Source organism: Callithrix jacchus, chromosome 4 (assembly GCF_049354715.1).
Source record: "Callithrix jacchus isolate 240 chromosome 4, calJac240_pri, whole genome shotgun sequence".
Taxonomy (NCBI): Eukaryota; Metazoa; Chordata; class Mammalia; order Primates; family Cebidae; genus Callithrix; species Callithrix jacchus.
The window spans coordinates 150,629,859-150,648,681 of record NC_133505.1 but is presented as its reverse complement, the minus strand read 5'-3'; the positions used below and the strand labels follow the sequence as shown (position 1 = coordinate 150,648,681).

The 18,823-nt window shown below is 37.9% G+C and overlaps 1 protein-coding gene across 2 annotated transcripts in view; it reads right to left on the bottom strand.

Moving 5' to 3' along the window:
- ZC2HC1B (zinc finger C2HC-type containing 1B) overlaps positions 1-18,292 on the bottom strand; it is an 81,695-nt gene extending 63,403 nt beyond the window's left edge. For both annotated transcript variants that reach the window (XM_035296910.3, XM_002747080.6), the window contains exons 1-4: positions 18,204-18,292; positions 5,716-5,777; positions 3,975-4,094; positions 3,303-3,441 (exon numbers count right to left, since the gene is read on the bottom strand). In XM_035296910.3, coding sequence (XP_035152801.3) covers positions 3,303-3,441; positions 3,975-4,094; positions 5,716-5,777; positions 18,204-18,231 — 349 coding nt within the window. In that variant the 5' untranslated portion in view covers positions 18,232-18,292. The remainder of the gene's footprint in view (positions 1-3,302; positions 3,442-3,974; positions 4,095-5,715; positions 5,778-18,203) is intronic.
- Positions 18,293-18,823: the final 531 nt, after the last annotated feature.

The window sequence follows — 18,823 nt, the reverse complement described above, 5'->3', positions numbered from 1 at the left end:
TGAATCCCACAAAGTTAGATGTTTTTGTTATCATTCTGTTAAAAATATTTTGTAATTTCTTTCATGATTTCTTCTTAGATCTATGGGTTATTTAGAAATGACTTGTTGATTTCCAAATATTCAGAAATTTTCCAGATATATTTTTGTCATACATTTCTAATTTAATTCTCTTCTGGTCAGAGAACATATTATGTATGATTTCACTTCTAAATTTGAGACCTCCTTTGTAGTCCTGTAGATAGTCTCTCTTGGGTGACTATTCTATATATGCTTGAAAACATTGTGTCTTCTGCTGTGGGTATGTGTCATAGAATAAGTATAAATGTCAGTTAGGTCAAATTGGTTACTGTTGCTCAACTTTTCTATATCTGTACTGATTTTCCTGCTGTATATTCTATCAGTTACTGAGAGAGGAGTGATAAAATCTCCAAATATAATTGTAAATTTCTCTGCTTCTCCTTCCAGTTTTGTCAGTTTTTGTTTTGCATTCTTAGAAGCTCTGCTACTAGGTACATAAACATTTAGAACTGATAGATCTTCTTGATGTACTTATCTTTGGAATCATCATCTGTTAATACTTGCTCCACAGTTTTAATATAGTCATTCTAGCTTTATGATTATTGTCTGCATGTATATCTTTTCCCATGCTCTTACTTATTTGTGCTTTATATGAACATGTTTTTCTTGTTCATATAAGTCTTCTATGGAAGACTTATAGTTGGGTCTTGCTTTATTATTCAGTCTGACAATTTCTGTCTTTTATATGGAGTACGTAGGCCATTAATAGACAATTATGCATACAGTTAGGTTTAAGTCTACCATCTTGTTGTTTGCCTTTATCTTACTTCTTATTTGTTCCTTTTTCCTCCTTTGGATTGAATTTTTTTACATTTTTATCTCTACTCCATGTATTGTCTCATTAGTTATATCACTAATGAGTTATATTTATTTAGTGGTTACTCTAGAGTTCACAATAGGTAACTTTACCATATAATAGTCTACCTTTAAATGACACTATACTTATTCACATATAATGTAAGACCATTGCAATATATGTCTATTTTCCTTACTCAGCCTTGTGCTAGTGTTTTCATACATTTCACTTCCATGTTATAATACCCACTATATGCTGTATTTATGCTTTAAAAAGTAACTTATAACCCATAGCTGATATAATTCTTAACGGAAAACACAAGACCAGGATGTCTACTTTTGCCACTCCTATTCAATATAGAACTACAAGTTATTTAGGCATGAAATAGAAATAAAAGATATATCGATTAGGAAGGGAGAAGTAAAATTATCTCTGTTTCAGGTGACATAATCTTATTGTAGAAAATCCTATAAATTCCACAAAAAACTATCAGAAATAATATTATAAATGAATTCAGCACAAGTTATAGGATACAAAGTCAACATACAAAGATGTTACATTTTTATACACTAAAAATGAATAATCTGAGAAGAAAGGTAACAACTCCATTTATAATAATGTTAAAATGAATAAAATACTTAGAAATAAATTTAACCAATGAGGAGAAAGACGTGTACATTGAAAACTACAATATTTTGCTAAAAGAAATAAAAGAAGATGTAAGTAATAGAGAAACATCCCATGTTCATGGATTGGAAAACTTAATATTGTTAAGATGACAATACTTCCCAACATATTCTATAGATTCAATGCAATCCCTAACAAAAATCTCAATATAATATTTTTGCATAAATAGCACAAAAATCCTAAAATTCATATGGAATCTCAAAGGACCCCAAACAGCCAAAACAATCTTGACTGTATCTTGCAGGACTCAAACTTCCTGATGTCAAAAGTTACTAGAATGCTACAGTAGTCAAAGCGACTTAGTACTGGCATAAAGACAGCCATAGAGATTGACGGAATAGAACAGAGAGCCCAGAAATAAATCCTCAAACATATGGTCAAGTAACTTTTGATAATGGTTTCAAGATTATTCAGTGGGGAAAGGAAAGTCTTTTTAACAAATGGTGCTGAGATAACTGGATATTCACATGCAAAAAATGATGTTGGAAACTTACATTACACACAAAAATTAACTCAAAATTGATTTTAAAAATCTAAACATAAGAGCTAAGACTAAAAGAGAAAGCATTGGCAAGCTTTGTGATGTAGATTTGGTGATTAATTTCTGGATATGTCATCAAAAGCACAGGCAACAAAAGAAAAAACAGATACACTGGACATAATCACAATTAAAAACTTTTGTATATTAAAGGCTATTATCAAGAGAGAGAAAAAACAGTCCACAGAATTGGAGAAAATATTTGCAAATCATATATTGCTTCGGATAAGATTACTGTTGATATATTAATAATCTTGTATTAATAGTTATTTTAATCTCATTGAGCTTAACTACCAGCTTACAGAAAGATGAGATAGAGGAAAAACTTAAACAATATGATTAAATAAGAAGAGAAATACAGAACATGAGACATTCTAAAAGATAAATAGCCTGGTAGGGATATTGTTGAAGAACTGATAAAGACTGAAGAGACAGCAGAAGGCAGTACGTAAACTGTGATTGGATCCTGGACTGTGGCTGAATATGGGTGAGAAGAAAGCTTTAAAAAATATTCTTAAGGTAACTGGGAAAACATATTAATATATATCAAGTGTGATAATAGTATTGTGATTATGCAGGAAAATGAACTGATACTGAAGAGATGCATACTAAAATGGCTAAAGATAAAGTACTAATGACGCTTAGAACTTACTTTTAAATGGTTCTGCCAAAGAAAAGAAGAGAGAGAGAAATTATGGCAACAATGTCAACAATTGCCAAATTTCAGTGGAGGGCATCTGTACTATTCCTTCCTCCTTTCCATAGATTTTTAAATTTTCAAAATAAAATGTTTTCAGTAAAAAAAAAATCTGTGAGCCCCTAAACTATACAGCTTCAAATGGTTAAAATGCTAAATTTTGTGTTTGGGGAAAAAAAAGAGCTGTGGGTATCTGACACAATGGGGCTTTTGCAGAGTTGGTTAGATTGCTCTGCATAGCTCCATGTGCATCAGCTATGAGGTGTTTGGTGTCCCTTGGAGTTAGGTAATACTACAGCTACCATGGTGTTCTCACATTGGGACAGAGTTAGGAGCAAACACAGAATCTTTATGTAGAATTAAAAAAAATAGGATGTTTACTTTTATATAATTAGTAAAATTACTTCTATATAATCGTTATTGTCAATTTCAGAGTACATATAGGGCATGATGATTTGGTCAAAAGTCAAGCCTGGCCTCAAAAGCAACCCAAAATATCCACAAACCTGGGTTCAAGGACGGAGGAGGTGGAGGTGGGAGGGGTCGGCCTTCTTTAATGGCTAGCGTACACTGCTTTGCTGATCGGATTACATTAATAAAGTCTTCGTGTTGTTGTCTCCAGTTAGACTTCCTCACAGGTGGCGACTGGAAAAAATAAAACCAACAAATAATACCCTAGATTATATACCTCTCCATTACAATTTTTTTTTAAAGCTGGAATTTGAATTCACAGGAAACAGGACTATGAAAATTGGAAAAAAGAAGAGTTTGATTTTCAAAAGCACTACTTCAAGAGGTTTGGAAAATACAGTAATATAATTTGCACACTCCAATAGTGAGGGAAAACACAAAAGAAAAATCAGAAAAGTAAAGAAACTATAAAACTTTAAAGAAAGACAAATGTAAGGTTAAAAGTGACTTTCTTCTCAAGTTAAGTGCTAGATTTAGAGCCACTCTAATGAAAATATGAACAAGATTATTTTTTGCTACATCTGGAAAATATCTGAAATATATAAGAAAATCTAAGTGAGCAAGATTATAAAGCAAACAGTAAAGGTGGATTACAGTTACATTACATTATGGCATTAGCAAGCAAAAATGAAACCAGAAATCCCAGAAATAGGCCTTAGACTACCGCAGAATGTAATAACAAACAATAAAGAAGATATCAGGAGTACCTTAGATTGTGGAGTCTTTTTCACAATAGGAATGTCAGTGCCCTGTAATCTTTGCTTCAAAGAATTGAAAGGTTTATGCTTTTTGTTGAAGAGTTTTTTACATATTGGTCCATGCCTTTTCTAGAAAACAAAGGGTAAGGATTGGAATTTTTTAAGTGCACAATCACAGTTTTTAATACTAGGCATACCTAGACAGCCTCCACTACAGGGACCGCGCTGCTCCTTAGAACCTAGTTCATTCTCTAACAGATCACAGCAGAGCAAATCCATCTGCTCTTCTCATTTGTGTTACATATGACTAGATACTGTGTTTGAGCAAAGACAATAAAATGCCTTTATAGTTAAAGAGACTTACTTCAAATTTGGGTTTATATATTTAATTCGAATGTGGACAGTATGCTGTTTACTCCAAACAGTAGTTCTTTAAGCATTCAACATTTCTGATACAAAAACTAAGGACTAACATGCAGAGCTTTGCCTGTGTACCACCTGTATGAAATATGCTATTGTGCCACTATGGGACCTTTGCCCTCTCCCTTGCCGGATACGTGACATGTAATAGCTGTCATTGACACAATAGCTTTGTCAGACCCCACAAAATACAACTCTGTGAAATCATTGCACCTGGCTAAGAACAAGCCATCCGATTTTAAACTAAAAAAGAGAGAAAGATCCAATCATTTGATCAATACCCTAGAAATAGGATTAGGAATGAAACTCAAAAGTATCCAAGAGGGACTTGACATTTAGAGATCCCTCTGCAAATGGAAGCTCTCAGTTCTCAAACTGATTCTCAGGGGGTGCAGCTCCAGGCTGGTGGGCTACAGGGCCACAGCCAGCTCCGCAAGCTCTCCCTCCAGTTTCAGGAATCTCTAACCACAGCTAACTAAAAGACAGCTGTTTCATTTTTTAAATTCCCCAGAAAAATAAAACCTAAAACCTCATTTTATAGTCTTTTCCTGAAATGTAGTCAGGCTTACAGTCCACATCCTTTAAGTTCCATATGTCTCCTTGATCTAAAATGTCCTGACAGCTGAATTATCCTCTTAGATTTTCTTTTTGAAAAAACTGTCTTTTTTGGGAACCCCTGTATATTATTGGGGCATACCACCTATTTGATTCCCTAATTTTGAAACAAATCAAGCTTTTATTCAACTTTATAGCCATCAATCAAGGGACTTGATATGCAGTTAGCTTGAATCTCAACAATTAGATCTTGGAACAGGCCTTACATCCATGCATCATTTCGTTCAACTGGTATAAAAACCCTGAAATTAGAAGTTCTGTATACGTGGCAAAGCAGAAAACAGGAAGGTTAAAGGACTTGTCAGGATTAGTGACAAATTTGCGGCTAAAAGCCAAGTTTCCAGATGTCTGAAATTCAATGCTCATTCCTCTTGACTAGCTAATTTCCCTGGTGCTTTTGCCTTGAAATTTGAATTTTTGATGCTTAAAGAAAAGGCGGAAGAGCCAAAATCTCTCAAGGGATCACTGACAATGCCAAGATACTTCCATCTGGCATCATTTCAGGAGGACCATGTTTAACAGGGTCGCTTTTGAATGAGGCAGCATCAGTCTGTCTCAGTGTTCTCTGGGCCCACAAGCCATAGGTTATATACTTCTCCTCTTCCCTTGCTTCTCCTCCACATCTGTCTTTAATCTTTGCACTGCGGCCTCCTCACTGACTTGACAGTTCATTTAAGTCCAATGAAACACATCTACAAAATGTCTTTATGTTTACCAGAACATCTGCTGCAAAGCGTCTTCCACAGACTTCACATGGAAATAACTCCTGATTGCCATCTGTGTAAAATTCAAGAGCACATTATGTTAGTTTCATGGAATTGCCTGGCTGAGAAGAAGTGACTGACTGGAGGTGACCTCAATAGCTTGATATCCTAACTCTCTTTTCCCTCCCCAACAACTGCTTCTTCCCCTTGGGAAGACCCTTTGTAAACTCACCTGTGTTTTCCTTTTCTGATATAAACTTCTCACTTCACTAAACAAGTAAATTCCATATCCTTCAGGCAACCAGAGTATAATTATTTGATGTATTATTTAATACACTCTTAAATGAAGTGCCTGATAACTTTGCTTGAGACATAAGCAAAAAATACCTAAGTATAAGGCCAGTCATAAATACTCCAGTGGTAACATCTTTAGAATTCCTACTATAATATAAGTTCTGTGAAGGCTGAGACTGTGCCTATTTTATCCCCAATGCCTCCAAGTACTTGACCCATAATAAATAAATGCTGGTTGAATGCATGGGTCAAGCAAGAATTGAATTTCTAACATAACAATCATTCATTTGATAAGTAGATATTGGTTATATGCAATTTTGTGGAAATATTGGGAGAAATCATACATGGGAACAGCATAGAAAAAAGTATGCAGATAATTAATGACATAGAAAACTATTAAGAGAAAAGCACTCACACCTGTAATCCCAGCACTTTGGGAGGCCGAGGCGGGTGGATCACAAGGTCAAGAGATCAAGGCCATCCTAGTCAACATGGTGAAACCCCGTCTCTACTAAAAATACAAAAAATTAGCTGGGCATGGTGGCGCGTGCCTGTAATCCCAGCTACTCAGGAGGCTGAGGCAGGAGAATTGCCTGAACCCAGGAGGTGGAGGTTGCGGTGAGCCAAGATCGCGCATTGCACTCCAGCCTGGGTAACAAGAGCAAAACTCTGTTCCCCCGCCCCCCCCCCAAAAAAAGAGAAAAGCAAAATATTATGAAATTCCAAAAAAAAGTTTCTTTATATTACTTCCTTTCAGTTCATCAGGAGTATGTAAATATTTAAAAAAGCACTTTTATCAAAGTTATGATGTCTTAGGTTAAGAAGAAAAGCAGTTTGAAGTATAAGCATAGATTTTATATTAGACCAATCATCTGGGCTTTACATGAAAGGAAAACAACACAGAACATTAAATCGGAAGAACCTAAAAAGAGCCGTGGAAGATGGACGGGACAAAGGTGAGGCGGGGTGAATGGGCTGTGGGTATAGCGGGAAAAGACTGGAGTTTAGTGAAAAAGCTGCAGGTGGGCCATGCGTGGTGGCTCATGCCTGTAATCTCAATACTATGGAGGGGCTGAAGCAGGAGGACTGCTTGAGCCTAGGAATTCAAGACCAGCTTGGGCAACATAGGGAGATTGTTTCTCTACACAAAATAAAAAATTAGTTGGACATGGTGGCTCACGCCTGTGGTCCCAGCTACTCAGGAGGTGGGAGGACCACATGAGCCCAGGAGGCAGAGTGAGCCATGATCACAACACTGCACTCCAGCCTGGGAGACAGAGCAAGAGTTTCTCTCCCCAACACCCACAAAAAAAGCTGAAGGTGGAGACGTGAAATGAAAAGGAAAGAGGAGATTGGAGATTCTGTGTCACAGTCAACAACATGATTAGACTTGTGTTGGGTAGGAGGTGGCAAAGGGAGAAGAATGCTTGAGGACTATTCTACGTTCAGAGGCAGAAGGATGAGAAGATGCTGGGGATGTGAGATAGAAATAGCAAACTTGAAAAGAAAGGCCATCTTAGGAAGAAAAATGACTTCAGCCTTGGAAATACTGAGTTGACCTAGAGTTGTCCAGCCAGCAGGATGGAAATGAGGGAGGTCACGGTTAGAGACACAGATGTAGGCTTTGAGGAATGAAGTAAAGGCATGATATTGCCAGGGAAGAAGTCATGGAAAGAGAAGTACAGAGATGATCCTTAGGGAAACTTACATTTAAGGGCCAAGAAAATGATGATGATCAGCCAGGAGGAGAAACAGGAGAGAACAGGGTCATGGAAACCGAAGGAAGACAGTTTGAAAAAGGAAGGGCTAGTTAACAGGAAGCAGATGGGTAGCCTGCTACAGACATTGTTGATTTAAATGATTTCTTCTCACATCTGCTAATTGGTATTGTGTTTTCAACACAGGCCATCCATCACAGCACACAGAAATACCTGTTGCCCTCCCTGTTCTTTTGTGTTCTTTTGGCACAGTTTGTAAAACTGCATCTAAATCTGAATATATATAAAAAAATGTATACATATTTTTACGCAAGGGTACCACAACCTGAAACTACTCATCCTGATTATAAAACTGCTGTTGCTCTTTCTAAAACACTAGTGAAGGATAATATATTTTTATTAATATGACAATAACATTTGTGTGGTGTTTTCCCATGTTATCTCACATGACCCTCACAGTAACCCTATGAGACAGGGTTAGTACTATTTGTATTTTACAAATGAGATAAAGGAGGTTCAAGTAAGTAACCTCTCTAAGACTGCAGGTAGTAAGTGGTAATACTGACACTTGATTTTGGGTCTTTCTCTTTCCAAGTATTAAGACTATTAATTCAACCATCACAACTAGAGATATGTTAGTATTCACCCGCAAAGCAACTAGAAGTCCCTAGAGGATCAATGACCTTTGGTTGACATCAGTGAGTTCAATGAATTTAAAATACTGACAGATACAAATGATATGATTCAATTCAATACTTGGATACAAACGGACCACCACATTCTGAACCACATTCAACTCAGAAGCTTTACTATAAGGAAGGGAACACCTACCCTACCTAGCCAGCTGCATCAAACATCAATGAGGTCTGCAGTGTTTCTGTAAACTGAATCACATGGAATATGTGATTGCTAGAAACTTAAAAGACCCTTTGAAACTCCCAAAATGCCTTTCAATAGGTGAAAGGGTAAACAAACAGTGGTATATCTATAGCCTGGAATACTACTCAGCAATAAGAAAGTTCATTTTTTTTTTTTTTTTTTTTTTTGAGACAGGGTCTTGGCCTTTAGCCCAAGCTAGGGTGCAGTGGGGTGATTACAGCCATTATCGTCTCTGCCTCCTGAACTCAAGCAATCTTCCTACCTCAGCTTCTTGAGTAGCTGGGACAAGCTAGTTTTTTATCTGTTAGAGAGATGGGCTTTCACTATCTTGCTCAGGCTGGTCTCAAACTCTTGGGCTCAAGCAGTCCTCCTACCTCAGCCTCCCAAAGTATTGGGATTGCAGGTGTAAGCCACTGTGCCCGGCCAAAAAAGAACACCACTGATACATGCAACAACCTGGATGGATTTCAGTGGTGGGTAAAACAAGCCCATCTTTAAAGGTTACATACTGTGTGGTTTCATCTGCACAACATATTCAAAAATGACCAAAGTAGAGAGATAGGAAACAGATTAGAGATTGTCAAAGGATAAAGATGATCGGGAGTGGGGTGGAAGGTAGCTGAGACTATATGGGGTTAGAATGAGGGAGATCTCTGTGTGATGGAATAGTTACGGATCTCCATTGTGAGGTGGTTACGCACTTATCAAATGGTGCAGACTGTGAACACAGTTGTACTAATGTCAGTTTCCTGGCTTTGACATTGTACTGCAGTTATTTAAGATGTAACTTGGAGAAAACTGAGTAAAAGGGCATCCAGCATCTCTCTGTGCTATTTTGTAACTTTTTGTAAAACTATATCAAAATAAAAAGTTTAAAAATAATATCTAGGGGTCAGCAAAATGTAGCCAGTGGGCAAAATCTGAGGCTTTCTTTTTTTCCTTTTCTTTTTTTGAGACAGAGTCTCGCTTTGTCGCCAGGCGCCAGGCTGGAGTGCGGTGGCACGATCTCAGCTCACTGCAATCTCTGCCTCCCGGGTTCAAGCAATTCTCCTGCCTCAGCCTCCCGAGTAGCTGGGACTACAGGCACGTGCCACTATGCCAAGCTAATTTTTTGTATTTTTTTAGTAGAAATGGGATTTCATCATGCTGGCCAGGATGGTCTTGATCTCTTGACCTCGTGTCCACCCGCCTCGGTCTCCCAAAGTGCTGGGATTACAGGCATGAGCCACCACGCCCGGCTGGCTTTTTTTTTTTTTTTTTTTGGTAAATAAAGTTTTATGGGAATACAGCCTTGCTCATTTGTATACAATTTATTGCTACTTTTCTGCTCCAACAGCAGAATTTAATACTTTCAATGGAGGCCATATGATCTGCAAAGCCAAAAATTATACTATTTGGCCCTTGACAGAAATAGGTGGCCAAAAATTGCCAAACCATTTTTACAGTAATTGAAAAGGATTTGTGGGAGAATAACATGGAAAAATATTAATGAAATATTTTATTCATATATTTACTAATAAAGACTGGAAGGCACATACAGAGTAGTTACTTTTGGTATGAATAAAGATGAATATTATTTCACTTTTCTGTATTTTCAAACTTTTTATGAAAATTATGCATTACTATTTTAAAAATCAGAACAAATGAATACCTTTCAAAAAATAAAAAGAACCCCTTTGGTAGAAAATGTTCTAAAACAATGAGTATCACCTCAGCTATTTCTATCTTTTTCCTCTCTATTTAGAATCATACTTGGTAAACTATTATAGTGGCTATTTTTAAACATTGGTTTGTAATCTTTGAAATTGTTAAAAATGATTAACAGTAATCTGGGAGTGATAAAGCTTTGTTTAACACATCAAAAATAAAAAATAGGTCAGGCATGGTGGCTCACACCTGTAATCTCAGCATTTTGGAGGCTGAGGCGAGAGGATTGCTTGGGCCCAGGAGTTCAATACCAGCCTGGGCAACACAGTGAGACCTCCATCTCTACAAAAAATTTTAAATATTAGAATTAGCCAAGCATGGTGGCATGTGCTTGTGGTCCCAGCTACTCAGGAGGCTGAGATCAAAGAATCAGTCAAGTCCAGGAGGCTGAGGATGCAGTGAGCCATGACTGATTGTGCCTGGGCAACAGAGCTAGACTCTGTCTCAAAAAAAAAAAAAAAATCAGGGACAACATGGGCAGGAAAACAAAAAACATTACAAAGAAGCATGGAGAGAATCAGGACTAGACTGAAATTGAAAAAATGTTACTTCTGACCAGACATTCTCTTTCTGAGCTGAAAGTTAAGACAGCTTTGTAGGAACCAAGCTATCCACATTTTCATAAAGGAGCATGATAGAGAAGAAAAAAGGAAGACATTTTTTTCATTTAGATGTCTGCAAGTCACAGACCTCTTAAGTTCTCTGCAGTCCAGAACATGCAAATATTTAGCAATATCAACATCTTCCATGGTCCTATGGCAAGGGGGTGGCATAATCACCTCGACTTACCAATTAAATTTATCTCAGGAACATGAGTCATGAGACAAGAAAAAGAATTAAGCTATAGTAAAGGGACAGAGGGCCACAGAAACATAGGACAGGGAGGAAAGAAAACAAGAAACCTAAAATTTGGAAAGCTAATATACATTGTAACTGACTTGGAGGACTTAAAGCAACACCAAACTCTACTTCGCAATCCAACAGTAGGCAAGAACTGAGAACCATCCAGATTCACACTACAGTCTCTTAAAGTCACAGGAACTCCTGGACAGCATGTACCTCTACAATTGGGGCAGGTGAATGAGGAGGAAGAGACTGCCAACATATGGAGGAACAAGGGGAAAGCTGTTTGAAAGAAGTTAAGATTCCTAGATCACACCTCCCCCACAACCCCTGCCCCACATTGCAACTCTCTTGCTTCCTGGATAAATGCCCTTCCCCATCTCTAGGTGATTCTACTTTCTGGAAAGGAAAAAAATAAGCAGTCAGTGCATTAGTCAATATGAGGGATGGCTGAAGGCATGAGTACTATGGCAAAAACAGGTAGGTATAGATACAGACATACATACAGCCAATTCTTATTATTTTTGGCAGTTATGTTCTATGAAGTCACTATGAGCACTGAATTAGCAAATACTGAATTGTTGCTCTTAGGGGAAATATAGAGTTAGGTTCCTATGAGTCTCTGCTCACAACATTTTTGTTAATGGATCAATACAAAACTTTGTTTTATGTGTGTTTCTGTTTAAAGACACCTCCTCTAATATATAGTGTTGATTCCGTAATGCTGAACTCATGCCAACAGCACTGTAACTCATGCCTGAATGTTGACCTAATGCGTATTTTCTCCATAGGGCAAATCCCAGCCGTGAGCTTAGGAACACTAGATAGCACTTCAGCACTAAGCTAGGCAGCCTTCCCTACTGCCCTGCCTTTGAGACAGGGTCTTGCTCTGTCACCCAGGTTGGAGTACAGTGCTGCAATCTTGGCACACTGCAACCCTGCCTCCTGAATTCAAGCGATTCTCCCACCTCAGCCTCCTGAGTAGCTGGGACCACAGTCTCACACCGCCACTCCTGGCTAATTTTTTGTATTTTTGGTAAAGACGAGGTTTTATTATGTTGGTCAGGCTAGTGTTGAACTCCTGGCCTCAAGTGATCCTCCCACCTGAACGTCCCAAAGTGCTGGGATTACGGTTGTGAGCCACTATGCCTGGTTCGACGTGGTCATTTTAAACAGTGAAATCACCAAAGAAAAAGCACAAAGGTGTGTAAAATGTGGCACTAAATAGCCTATGGAAGGAACTTGGGTACAGTATGAGCACTAAAGCAAGAAAGTAGAGTATTATCTTGTTCAACCTCAGCTGGGAAAATGTGCTGGATGACTCAACTTTTTTACGACTCTGTGCATTTCTGCAAATGACTGTAAAAGTGCCACCAGTATTGATGTTGGGGTTACAAGTAAGTTTTAGCGAGTAGGTAAATTTGCAAATAGGGAATTCATGAATAATGAGAACCAGCTAATATATGTATGCCTGTCTATATATCCATGTATACATGTACATATATACAATCTAGTGATTAATTTTGTGAATAGTGATACTGAAAGCAGAGAATATCCACATGCCCATTTTCTTCTACTTAGCTTACAGGACTCTGCTTGCCATACTCTTACCCTCAGGGCAAAATGAAACTTCCCTGGGAATCAAATTATTCCACTAGCAAATATGTAAAGATTGGGGGATCCCCAAACAGCTCACTCAGACCACCCTACAATACAGCTCAGTATTGAAATACTGCTCACTCATTCATTATTTCCATTTTTTTCCTCTCTCAATCTTAATGATGAGCAGACAGACAGAAATTTCCAAAGATCTGAGGAACATCTCTAGCATGTAAGTCCAAAACAGACAAAAAAAGCAATTTAAAGGAAAATTACAACTCTTAGAAATTAAAAAAGTCTTTAGGGGATAAACTCAATAGAGAGTTGAAAGATAAAATTAGAAAAATCTCCCAGAAAGTAAGGTAAAATGGCAAGGAATTGGAAAGAAACAAGCAAATTATGATTATTGAACCTTCATGGAAGAGTCACTGAAATAGGCACTCACTCTGGATATGGGTTTGCCTATCTGCACACAATGCTTCTGTCAAGACTACCATCTGTAGACTCATGGAATGCCTTATCCACTGTCATGGTATTTCACACAACATTGCCTCTGACCAAGGCACTCACTTTACAGCTAAAGAAGTGTGACAGTGGGATCATGCTCATGGAATTCACTTGTCTCACCATGTTTTCCATCATCCTGAAGCAACTGGATTGATAGAATGGTGGAATGGCCTTTTGAAGTCACAATTACAACTAGGTTACAATTAAAGTTCTCCAGAAGGTCACATATGGTCTACTACTCCACAACGGAGGTAAGGAAAAGTATCCATGGAATACAGGATATCCATTAGGATGTCTCTTAGTATTACCATGCCCTGTGATTAAGGTCAATGGGAAACTACAACAGCCCAATCCAGGCAGGACTACAAATGCCCAGATCCTTCAGGAATGAAGGTTTGGGTCACTCCATTAGGAAAAAAACCACAACCTGCTAAGGTGCTTGCTGAAGGCAAAGGGAATACAGAATGGGTAGAAGGAGGCAATCATCAATACCAGCTACCACCATGTGACCAGCTGCAGAGATGAGGACAGTAATTGTCATAAGTATTTCTTCCTTTTGTTAAAAATGTTTGTGTATGTATATACTTGTACTAAAAAGATATCTTCATTTTCCTTTCCTTCATCATGTGACGTAAGATTTATTGACTTCACATCAGCATTTAAGTGTTGTTAACTTTATGTAATAGTATTGAGGTTGGGGATTGGTGCATTTCCAGTTGTATGGATAGTTGTATTATGTTAGGTGTAATTATAACATTATCTTTATTTGAATATTATGTATGATTTCAGGAGATGTGTATGGGTTCAAGTTGACAAAAGATAGACTTGTGATGGTTAATATTCAGTGTCAACCTGATTGGATTGAAGGGTGCAAAGTATTGATCTGAGGTGTGTCTATGAGGATGTTGCCAAAGGAGATTAACATTTGATTCAGTGGTGTGGGGAAAGCAGACCCAGGCTTAATCTGGGTGGGCACCATCTAGTCAGCTGCCACTGCAGATAGAATATAAAGCAGAGAGAGAATTGTGAAAAAACTAGACTGGCCAGGCCTCCCATCTTTTTCCCATGCTGGATGCTTCCTGCCCTCAAACACCAGACTCCAAGTTCTTCAGTTTTGGCACTGTACTGGTTCTCCTTGCTCCTCAGCTTGCAGATGGCCTATTGTGGGACCTTGTGATTGTGTGAGTTAATTCTTAATAAATTCCTCTTTGTGTATATATATATATATATATATATATATATATATATATATATATATTCTATTACTTCTGTCCCTCTAGATAATCCTAATACACCTTTAAGAGATCCAGTAAAATGGAAGTTTCAGAACACTGATGACAGATTCTACAGACTTCTGAAGAAAAATTAGATATAAATGATCAGCAATCAGAATGGCTTCAGATTCCCAAAAAGCAAAATTGGAAATGGAAACAAATGGAGAAAACCCTTTAAACTTCTGAAGTAAAATAATCTACAACCAAGAATTCTATATCCAGTCAAGCTGTCAATCCAATATTAAGAGTAGAATATATTTCCAGACATCCAAGTTCTCAAAAAGCCTACATCCCCTGTACCCCGTTTTAGGATTTACTGGAGGATGTGATCCACAAGCATGTGCATAAGATATAGGAAAAGGCAACTGTATACTGGATAGAGAGAAGGGAATTCCCAGTCTGATAGCTGGGCACCAGAACCAAAAGAGCAACCAGTTGAGGTTTGAGGCGTGTGATTAGAGACAGACGTGTTGAGGGCTATCGCGACTAAGATATCTACTGTCTTCGTAATCTCAGGATAGTATATTCAAGGAGGTCTCGCTCCCATTTTATTCTATACTTGGCATGTTTGGCCATATTCCAATAAAGTGCCTGCTCTCCCTTTCGTATCCTGATCTCTAGATCGGTTGGAGACACTCATTTCACCCCATAGGAAGGTTCTGCATTGACCTTTAGAGGTAGGGGTGAGTTTAGAAGCAGAAAATATAAAACAAAAATGTAATCCTCTAAGCATATTTCTGCTGATCCTGGATGCTCAAACTGTGACTTGTCCGCTAAAACTCACTGATCACCTTGCTCACTGACACCTAAGCATGGGGCTCTTTAAACTCTAAAACATAAGTCAGACCCAGGGACTGTTCACAGTTCATCCTCCCTAGGATGCTTTCATCTAATTGGTAGCAAATATTGCCCTCAAAGAGCTAGGTTTGTGTTTTTCAGTTCTTCAAAATGAAACAAGATGTGTTTAGGGACACTATACAAGTGGCTTTAAAAAAGAAGGAAATATTTATTGCACATTGAGTATCCCTTACCCAAAATGCTTGGGACAAAAAGTATTTCAGATTTTTTTCAGACTTTCGAACAAGGTTAGACTTGGGATTGGACCCAAGTCTAAACACTTTGTTTCTTGTATCACCTTATACACACAGCCTGAAGGTAATTGTATATAATACTTTAAATAATTTTGTGCATTAAACAAAGCTTGTATTGAGAACTTATGCATCATATTTTCTATTTGTTGTGTCACATTGGCACTCAACATTTTGGATTTTGGATTAGAGATGTTCAACTTGTATGATAGCTAGACAGTATGTAAGAATTACCTGAGGGGGAAGAGTGAAATGAAATCAAGAATGGGCCCACGGGTAACTTCTATGTTCTATTTCTTAACTTGAACAGTGGCCCTGTATTTGCTTTAAACATTCTCCTCTAAGTTTCACAATTAAAATTCAAGGCTATTAGAATTTCTACTTTCTCTGTCCTTTAACTGGAACAAGCCTGATAAAGCATACCAATGTCAACCCACATGAAGAAGTAATATAAAAGTATTGAAAATAATGAGAACACTTGGGCACAGGGAAGGGAACAACACTCACAGGACTAGGTGGGGGGAGTGGTGGAGGGGAAGGGAGGGGAGGGGGACACAACAGGGGGGAGTGGGGAGGAGGGGGAGGGATAACAACTGGAGAAATGCCTGATGTAGGCAACGGTAGGGGGGGATGGAGACAGCAAACCACCATGGCGTGTATGTGCCTATGCAACAATCCTGCAGGATGCAGGGTGTGCACATGGACCCCAGAGCCCAAATACAATAAAAAGTAAAAAATAATAAAATAAAATAAAATGTATTGAATATCTGTTTAGGCATTTAAAAAAAAAAGTATTGAAAATATACCAGTCAAATTACAAGTTCTTTCACCTGAGGTGACTTGATGACATCACAATGGAAGTGTAGATACAGGGCATCACGGGTAATCTAACAAGCAGTAACTGCATTTCAGATACTTAGATTTGTAAAAGAACAGTACAGACAATCCTCAACTTACAATGGTTCAACTTAACGCTTTTTCTGTGACAGTGAGAAAGCAGTATATATTCAGTAGAAAGTGGTACAATCCTCTCTCATGATGCTGGGCAACAGTGGTGGGCCACTGCTCCCAGTCAACCATGTGACCACGAGGGCAAACTGATACTCTACAGTGTAACTGTATTGTCAGATGATTTTGCACAACTGTGGGCTAATGGGAAGTGTTCTGAGCAAGTTTAAGGTAGGTTAGACTAAGCTATGATGTTCAGTAGGTTAGGTGCAGTAAATGTATTTTTGATTTACCATGTTTTCAGCTTAGGGTGGGTGTATCAACACATAATCCCACCATGAGTCAAGGAGCATCTGTGGTACTTCGATATCCAAGTGGTTTTACACTAGTCATGGGCAGTGCTTAAACAAAATAGGTTTAAGATACAAATTCTTCAAGATTTTGCCCCCTGCTGGGATCTTTCAGGCCTTTCTCTCCCCACTAACCCCAGTGAGTCTAGGCCCTACTATGGTTCCCTCCATGTTTAATTCTTTTCTGAAATCTTTCCCATCTATCCATTCATTCATATACTACTTTGTGAATGTATACCAACTGTCAGGTACCGTTCCAGGCCTAGAATAAAGCAATAAGCAAAACACTGTGTCTTCAGGGTTTGTCGTGTGAGAGGAGACTGACAAACAGTCATGTTGTAGAGGATATAAACCAGGGAGGGTGGGTCAAGGATGCCAGGGAGAGATGCGTGTGCTATTTTTAAATATAAGCTCAGGTAATAGCCTATAGTGAAGGTGACAGCTGAGCACCAACCATGAGGAGGGTCTGCCTGCAGTGAGAACACTTCTGGGGGAAGAGCAAGTACCCACATTCTCATTACAAGTACTTACCACAGTGGCAGTATCGTTGAGTTACATTTCGCTGCACCTATGCTGCCTCCTCATAGCACATAACTCCTGAAAGCAAAACCCTCTCTGATCCTTGGACTCCCAACACTTAGCATGGAGCTTTTATGTTCAGTTGCCAATCATCATTTATAGATTTGTAGAGAACTAAATTATCAGAAAATTCATTTAAAGTATTATGAATTTGTTCTTCAGAATAAAATTGAAATATTTAAGTTTGGAGTATAATCAGCCTAAATCACAATACGCTTCATCAAGACTTGTGGCCTAGTCTTTTTCTTTTAATTGAAAAACATATAATATATGGATTTAAACATAGTAAAGTAAAATTAGCACCTCGTAAGACGGAATTTGAGTGACATCATGACAAAGTAACATCCAACGTTTGTTAAGGCTCTTGCTGTTTTTGAGAATCTTCAGTTGAGACAGCTATCAAAATAAATGGCCAATCCTTTTAGTACTTACATTCTCAATATCAACATAAACCATCATCTGACCCTTTACTTCACAGGCTGGCATTTCAATACATTCTCTCCAGTATCCTCCTTCTGCAATGACCAGCTCTTCAGATTTTTTTTCTAGCCAATGTTGGTAGAATACCTGATGCCATCAGTTTTTATCTCTTTAAAAAACCTACAATGCTTAGATTTAAATGGATCACACATGGTAGAACAAGGTAATAGCCATAAACAAATAATTACAGATGAAGGTATTTTCTAATAATTCAGGTATCAAATGCAGCTCACCTGCCAAAAATGGTTCTGCCCCAGCCATTCTGTTCCTATCTCAGAGCCATTCTGTTCCTATCACAGATTTTTACAGCCTAGTCCAGTGTGACCACGGTCACTAATCTGTTGCAAGAAGTCACAGTTTACCAAATAATCAACAATTGTGATGCTGTCATTGTTTAAACCTTGAAAAAGTTTAAATAAGTTAAAACAAAAATCAGCTCATCAAAAACAGGGAAAGTTTTCAACTATGTATTTTAATCAAGTATGAATGGTTCCAAACATTAAATAATGTTGAAAAGACAAACTCTTCAGTTTAAACTGAAATAAATATTTCTGATTTTTATCTAGGGACTCACTAAAGCCAAGTAAGTTTTCTTATTTCTTTGACTATTCTGTTTCCTGCCTTCACTGTTCCTAAATCCCAAAAGCAACTCATCCAGTATTAAAACAGGAAATAAGAGTCTTAAGAACCTTAATATTCAGTTTTACCACCCTTTTGAAATAGTCCTTTGTATACAGCAAGGGAAAACTTAGCTTCCTAACAGTGGAACTTTCTCAGAAAAACTCATCTTACATTAAACAGAATAAACTCAGCATTTCAAAATTGAGTTTAACCAGGCCACTTTTCTACTTAC